The sequence below is a fragment of the Gavialis gangeticus genome, unplaced genomic scaffold (assembly GCF_001723915.1).
Source record: "Gavialis gangeticus isolate Ggan-Ray unplaced genomic scaffold, GavGan_comp1, whole genome shotgun sequence".
NCBI classification, from domain to species: Eukaryota; Metazoa; Chordata; order Crocodylia; family Gavialidae; genus Gavialis; species Gavialis gangeticus.
The window spans coordinates 74051634-74059622 of NW_017729025.1; the positions used below are offsets into that span (position 1 = coordinate 74051634).

A 7989-nucleotide genomic window follows, 5' to 3' on the forward strand; every position below is an offset into this window, starting at 1 on the left:
CGGCTGTCTCCCGCCGCCGCGGGAGCGCGGCGCTGCTCCCTACCGCCGCCCCCGCCGTCTCCTGCTGGTGCTGCACAGGCCGGCGCAACCGCGGGCCGGGCGGGCGGGGGAGCTGCTGAGCGGCTGCGGCATGAAGCTGAGCAAGGCGCACTACGAGGAGATCGCCCGGTTCCTGGGGCACGTGCAGCCCACCCGCCAGAGCCTGAGGCGGCTGAAGGAGCGATTCCCCAGGTAAGCCGCTGCCCCGCCCTACTCTGCTCTGCTCCCGCTGCCGCCCGCGCCTTCGTGGCCCTGCACCGTGCACAACCACAGCCACGCCCCCTCCCCCTGGCCTCGCTGCGAAATAAAGGCCGCCCGGTTCCCACAGTGCTCCTGGCCTGCTGCCTTGGCCCCTGTCTGCGGTGGCACCTGCCTGACTTGGGGTGTCGCTCCCCGTTTCAAGAGACCTTCAGACCAGCAAGCCCACTTCTCCATACAGCTCTGCCTCTCAGGTTGAAGGCAAAGGCAGGGACCTGCTTACACGAGTATCCACCTGCTTTCACATCTCCCAAACTACCTTTTGAAGGCACATGAATACATATTGGGCTTAAAACACTCGCAGGGCCTGCTTGGTGATGAGTGGAGCCTCATCTCCCGGTTTTGCTTTTGTCCAGCTAGAATAGCGCCACACATCTGTTACCCTTCTCCTGAAAACACCTCTTTATCCCTGTGGCTTCGGGGAAGAGGCGGCTGACTTGTAAGAAGGTGGCAGCGTTTCCTGGGTTTTAATCTCAGTGGGGTATGTGCATGTTCTGGTACCCTGCGTTGAGACTTTCCTTTTTGGGGGCGTTTATTTTCAATGAACAGGCTTCTGAAGCTTGGGATGGATACCTCCGAATCAAAATGTCCAGATAAGAGCATCAATCACTTGCCGCATGAAATGTTTGAGGAGAAAAAATAGGCAGTCGCTTGCACTACATATGGTTATTTAAAAAAAAACCCCAGCAACAACCTCCTGAGCAAATAATCGACAGCTTCTGTGGTTAAGGCCAGGAATCATGGTGATTAATCCACTGGACTGGAATTAGAATCTGGAGTCTATTTCCGGCTCCTCCCTCCAGTTCTGTAACTGGGCAGGCCCTTCAAAAAGGCACAGTGGACCTCCTGAGAGGTGGGTGTGCAACATTCAGGTTCCAACTTTCTCTGCTTTTATTCCTCTAAAATGGGAATAAAAATAATTCCCTCCCTCAGAGGAATACCACAGGGGTACATTGATTATTATTTCTGAGGTACTTCAGATCCTTTGGTGGTCAACACAGAAGAGCCAGCATAAATAAGCTGTTAAAGTGCTCCCTTTGCCTTGCATACCTCACTGCAATTTGCAGTTTAGCTGTTTTTCAGATCAGCTGCATTGTAGGATAAAATAAGTTGTACTAAACACTTTTTGAAAAATAAGTGAATGTAGTCCAAGTAAATTACATTGAAGTAAAAGTCCTCGTTCCCTCAGTGTGTTCTTTCATAGAAAAGAAACTAGAAAGCACCAGGGTTGGTTTTTCTACACCCTACTACCAAGAAGAGTCAACGCTGTCCTGAGTAAGAGAATAACCTGACCTTCCTTTTTGTTTGCTCATTAACTTATTTGGTTGGATTGCAAGTCAGCATGTGAATGGTGGTTGCAGTTTTTTAGATGGTGACAACTGTCCACTGGGAACCATCAACTTCTTTGGAAGATCCCAAATACATTTTGAAGCATTGTAGTCTGTTCAGTATGGGGAGAATTTTAAGCATTTATTCTGCCTGTAACTTCCGATAAAATGACTAGCAGTTACCTTTAATGTTGGTATTTAAATACACAGATGAAGCACCTTTCTGTTCTCTGAAATCAAGGCCATAGTAATACATTTCCATATACTGTGTCTTTAAATTAAAAATCCTAAAATTCAAGGTTACAAATCTGTAGTGGAGGAGAAGTGCTAGAAGTGAAGTGTTTCAAAGAGTTCTTTGGGTAATGAAGTTGAGAACAAAGTTAAGTGTGTTAGACAAATACTAGACTAGGATGGTTTAGTCAGGGATGAGCCTGTCTCTAGCAGTAGCTTGGACTAGATGACCTCCCTTCCATCCCAATTTTTCTGATTCTACTTTATTTTACTGCATCTTTTTAGAGGTGATTTTAACCATAAGAAAGCATTCTTCATGAGAACATGGGAAGATTAGGCTTAACTTGTTCACTCCTGTAATGTTGAAAACGTCAAAGGACCATGTATGGCAACAGTTCCCAACCCCAGGTTGTGACCCAAATGAGGGTCGCAGGGGCAGTGCCGGTGGCACTGCACAGAAAAGATGAACCGTGCCACGTGCCAGGAGCTCTTCTGCCTCTCCTCCCAGGCTGCCACCACAGCACTTCGCTCCCAGCAGCAGGGCACGGAAAAAAAAAGGTTGGGAACCACTGGTGTGTGGCTTCTGCTTCAGGCCTGTTAGAAGCTGTCCTATAAAAATATAGAATTGGGGTGTTTGGCTGACTCTACCTCTTCAGGCTCTTTGGAAATGATCATCTCTTAAGCACTCTCTCTCTCCTTGACCAAAATCCTTGGACAAGCAGAAAGGCTGTTGTTATTTTTGTGGTCCTGTGGTAGCCAGATCCACGCACAACCCTTTTGCTGGAGCATATGTCCACCTAAAGTCTGATCCCTGAAGAAAGTAAGTATCCCAGTAGAAACCCCAAAAGAATATAGGACTTCTCTCAGCACAGAAAAACTGTATCTACTAGCATAGTTTGCTTCATGTTCAGTGATTGGTTTTACCAGAGAAAGTCAGTTTTGCCTATAAGGGTGCTTCCCTGCTAAAAGTGCTTTGCTTGTTCAGTGCTCTAGCTGTATGTGTGGCCTGTCCATATTGAAATATCAGAACTAAATTTTCCTCTTCATCAGTCTCCTGAAATGGTTTGTTCTTCCCGAAGGAGCAGAAAAGGAATGCTTGTTCTTGGATGGAGGCCTAAAATCTTAAGTGGTGGAGGAGACTTCATATCACATGGCACATTAATACCTGTATTATCCAGTGCTTTCCAAAGGGCCCATTTCCTATTCATTTTAAGAAACCCATGAGGTGCCTCTCATGCACATCTGCTTTCTATGAATGAGATGCCCAATTGACACCTACCTACTATGCTGACTGCTGCATTTCTTGATTCTGGAAGTAGTACAGTTGCATCAGCCTGCCTCTCCATCCAGGCTAATTATCCCTGCTTGGACACTACACTGCTTCTGTTACTGAGCTAGCTCATGTATGTCTGTATGGCCAGGCAGACTGGTGACTGCCCTCTTTGCAGAGTGTCGAGAGCAGGTGAAGCATATTTTGTTCCTTATTTTAGTTACATTAGAGTACAGCATGTTCCTTAACAACACAGAGTGCTGAACAAATATAAAATAAATAACTAGATCTGATAAATTACTTCTGGGCAACAGCAGGTAGCATCAGGCATCATCATGGCTCTGGAGTAGAATCCAGAATTCTTGTTTACATAGGCTTCCAAAACATTGCAAGAAAGAATTGGGGGCTGTCTAGTGTTTGCCAACAGGAAATGCCAAGGACAAGTGCAAGGGACCCATGACCTAAAATTCTTCCCTGAGGGTAGATTCCTACAACAAGTCTATCAAACAACTGAGCAAGCCTCACTAGCTTCTTTTTAAGATGCAAAGAGGAGGGTAGTAGTGGTGTCTACTTTTTAAGACTACAGCCTACTAGGGGAGTGAGCTGTCTGCCAGGTGGGGTGTAGTCTGCTGTAACATTGTTGCAAAGAATGCAAGACTTATTAAGTGAGAGAGGAAAGGAGAAAGGGAAAAAAACAAACAGGAGTATGACTCTAGCACAGTTGTTACAGGTACTGAAATGGGAGTCCAGAGGAGAGTCCTGTGTTCCAGCGCTACTCCCAGGGCTGTATACATTTTATGGTTACTATTAACACAAAATTCATTAGACTGGGCAGATCTAGGACAACATCAAAATTATAGGTGTCTAGAGAAAGTCAAACAGGGAGGTAAAAACAAGGTTCCTAGTTGAATGCAGATGCCTCTAGAATTAGGCAGCAGCTGAACAGCAGGATATTTTGTGCACGTTTTGGACATAGGTGCCTCAGTTCCACCCAAGTTCTCTTGGCTGTAGCCCAGACTGGATAAAATAAATGTACATTTTTGTGTAATTACGAAGATATTTTAGTGCTTCACATGCTTGGTGGAAAAAGAGGCGAGGAATCTGCTGGGGCATTTTTACACATGTGGCAAAATGTATGTCAGCACTGAGAAAATGGTGGCAGCATGCTTTTGACCTGAAATACCTTGGAGGTGCTTTCGTTCAAAAGCATACCACTCCCATTTTTTGCACGCTGATGCACATTCCACCACTTATAGAATTGCACGCAGTGCAGTGCAGTTTGGCTCAGCTCGCATGCGGAGCAGACTCTATCGAAGCAGCAGATCTCTGGCATGTCCCGGGGAAAAAAAGTATGCATATAAATGCCCCTGGAGACTCTGTCTCAGCGGTAGGGCTGGAAATGAATTAATCTGAATCTGAAGTTTTCAGGTGAGTTAGATCAGGTCTTTACTTTAGTGACAGGCTTTTTCCTACCCCTTACTTCTTTGAAGCAAAGGAAAAAAAAACACTGACATACTCTTGGCCGTAGCATGGCTGCCATATAGGTGTGGAGGTACAAGCAAGTTTAATAACTTTTGCATAACTATAGACAATTAAACCAAGCCAGATTATCTACAACAATATGAAAGAGCAGTATGTAATATTGGATGCAATAGCTTAAGTAGCTATTTTGACCAAATACTGCTTATTTCTAAGGGATACATTTCATCCCTTACAAAGATATTTTGTCTGTCTTCTAATCAGGCAACTAAACCTAGCTTGAGGCTGGTAGAAAAGACCAACCAAGGGATGTGGGACTAACAGAAAGTTCAAAGGATAGATTCCATGTGATCCATGCCCATTCAGCGCCAAGTACAAAACCAACTACTTAACTATTTTGCCACAATAACCTTGCAAAGCCCACACAGACTACATAAATGTGGGGTTAAAAGTGCCAAGACTGCCCTTTTTGTAGCCAATATAAGAGGCAATGAATACTTCGGTGGAGGAGGATGTATAGGAACTTTGGGCGCTGACAGACATGGGGTGTGAGGGGGGAAAAGCACATTCTACTGGAAGCAGCAGCACGTTACTTTGTCCTGGCTCCACAGCATCTGTATAGATCAGGCGCTTCAGTGGGGCTTTTTGGCATTTTCAACTAAAGCTGATTCAATCAGCTATTACATAAAAGCACCCAAAAAAGCCCCACGAAAGCGCTTGATCTTGACAGGTGTTGGGAAAGCTGAGTGTGACTGATGCACTGCCTCTTCTGGGCATGTGGTGGGCTTGGCATAGGAGCATACTGAGTTTAAAGTAATATGCCTTTTTTTTCCACATCTGCAAGCAGCCTTTGTAAGCAGACAAATCTCTTATCACCCATAGCTGCTAGGGAAGGGAAGATTTGTAACAAGGTACAATCCCTAGAGCCTATTCAGAGCCTCTCCCAGTAATTGCTATGTGTCTAATATGTGTGAAGGCCATGTTTCCCTATAAGCTGCGTGGAAGAACATGGTTTAATAGATTCTAATACTAGAAGGGATCACTGAAACTATCTAGTCTGACCTTCTGCTTAACACCATAGGATCTCCCTGATTTAAATCCTATGTGAGTTAAACATGTCTGCTCTTAAAAACATCCAGTTTTGATTTAACAGTTGTCAGAGATGAAGAGTTCCCCACAGCTCTTGCTAAGGTGTTCCAGTGGTTAATTAATTTCACTATTAAAACTGCTTCCTATTCTTGTTTAAATTTGTCCAGCTTCAACTTGCAGTCATCATGTCCTGTTATACCTTTGTCTGATGGACTGAAAAGCCTTTTAACATTTCTGTTCTCCATGTAGGTATTTACAGACTGTTCAGTCTTCAACCATCTCTTTGTTAAGATAAGATTGAGTTCCTTGAGGCTTTGACTATAAAGCATGTTTTACAGTCCTTCAGTGTTTTTCATATCTCTTCCCTGAGAGCACAGTTTTTCTGGTATAACTGATTCCTCTCCAACTTTTAAAAGTCGTTCTCAACTCATGGATGCCAGCACCAGACACAGTATCTCAGTAAAAGTAATACTGGTGCCAAAGTATAGCAGTGATATAACCTCCCTATTTCTGTTTATATATTAAGGATAGCATTTGCTCTTTGGTCTCGTCTCCTTGCAGAAGGGAGGGAATCGGTGCTCAGCCAATTACCCAGTATGATCCTAGAAGTCTTTTTCATAATCATGACTTCCCAAGACATTCCCTCATCCTGAAGGATGACAAGTCTTTCAGATTTGCCTGCATTAGTGACCTGTTGTCTTCATTATTTGTCACTTCCATAGCTCTGCATCACCCAAAAAGTTCTTCGGAAATTATTTTGTTTCCTCCTCTGTTTTGACAAATATATTAAATAGCAAGGCCACAGACTAATCCTTACAGCACCCCTTGTTGCTGCTTAGAGATAGAAGGGTGTTTTACCTTATTCTGCGCCTCTCAACATACTTTTCCTCCTCCTAAAAAAAGTTAAAAAAAAAAAAGAAACCATGCGTAACTTCAGTTCTGTATTTGTTCTGCAGAACTTCCCCAGGCAGCAGCTGATTAAAATTGATCTAATTCTTGTCAGTTTCGCTGCTATCCATGCCATTTTGAATAGCAGAAGTGAAACTGATCAGAGGGAAGTCATTTGGGAAAAGTGCATACAACAAAGGCAGTAGCTGTTTGTTTTCTTTCTGCAAACAATTGTAAAACATTTAAAGTTTGGAAGACTTTATTTGTCTCTACCCCTTACAGATTGCATTTTTGTTTAAAAATGAAATTTCTAATGATCCTGTGTCTAGTACACACTATATTTACTCAATTCCAAGATGAGTCCCTTCCCCCACTTTACTGGGGTGGGGAGGCCCTCATTTTGTAATTGAGAAAGGGAGCAGGGACAGCCAGCTTCTGCAGCTCTAGTTCTGGGCTGCTGTCTGTTTCCCTGCCACCTCTGCCCCCATACTGCCTAGGGCAGGGGTTGGTAACATTTTTTGCCAAAAACAACCTCAACTTGTAAGGTGTTGCTATACCAGGGGCATGTGGCAGGGGAGCCTCAAGGGGCTCAAGCCTTGTGGCAGTACAGTCCTAGCCCCTTCCCCACCGTCCACCCCAAAGTGCACATGCCAAACAAAATGCCTTTGTGTGCCATACTGGCATGCGTGCCAGGGATTGCCTATTCCTGGCCTAGGGCCTCTGGCTTCTGCTACCCACCCTCTTCCCTCCCAGCCCCAGAGCTGCTACAGAGCTGGGCTGGGGCCATCTTCCATGCCCTAGGCTAGAGAGGGGACCTTCCCAGTGTCAGGGCAAGGGTAAGTGGCAGGAAGGCAGGCAGCCAAGAGGGCCTGTCGGGGGCGGGGGGTGTCAGGTAGTGGGGATAAGTTGCTTGAGCCCCACTGCCTGCACTGCTCTGTTTTCCCCCCCACACTGCCTTCCCCATTGCTCCTCTGCTGCCTGCCCCGCCTGCCACTGTTCTCCCCACTGCCACAGGGCAGTGGATGAATTTAAAATGACCCTCCAATAATTAGATTCTATACCTAAAAAGTTATAAAAATGTATACATTTTCCATGTATAGAATCTAATAATTGGGGGTTGTCTTTTAATTCAGGGTTGCCTTGGATTCAGGTAAACAGGGTAGCTTATTCCCTAACTTGTCTGACTCTGGTGTTCCCTAGGCAGCTATGAGTGAACTTTTCATGCCATAGTTAAGCAAATTGATTTATTTGATTTCAGTGGGACTAGTTGTGAGATCTAGCCCATGATGATGGTAAACCTGATACTAAATGGTCAATAGCATGCTTCCATTCTGTTGCTTAAGAAGTGGCAATTTAAATTATTATGGAATACTTACCTTTTCCATATCTATGTAAATATTAATGTCT

At 44.7% G+C, this 7989-nt stretch overlaps 1 protein-coding gene across 2 annotated transcripts in view; it reads left to right on the forward strand.

The window, feature by feature from the left end:
- Window positions 1–9: 9 nt before the first annotated feature.
- Window positions 10–7989, forward strand: part of CUNH15orf41 (chromosome unknown C15orf41 homolog) — a 346277-nt gene continuing 338297 nt past the window's right edge. For both annotated transcript variants that reach the window (XM_019518946.1, XM_019518947.1), the window contains exon 1: window positions 10–231. In XM_019518946.1, coding sequence (XP_019374491.1) covers window positions 131–231 — 101 coding nt within the window. In that variant the 5' untranslated portion in view covers window positions 10–130. The remainder of the gene's footprint in view (window positions 232–7989) is intronic.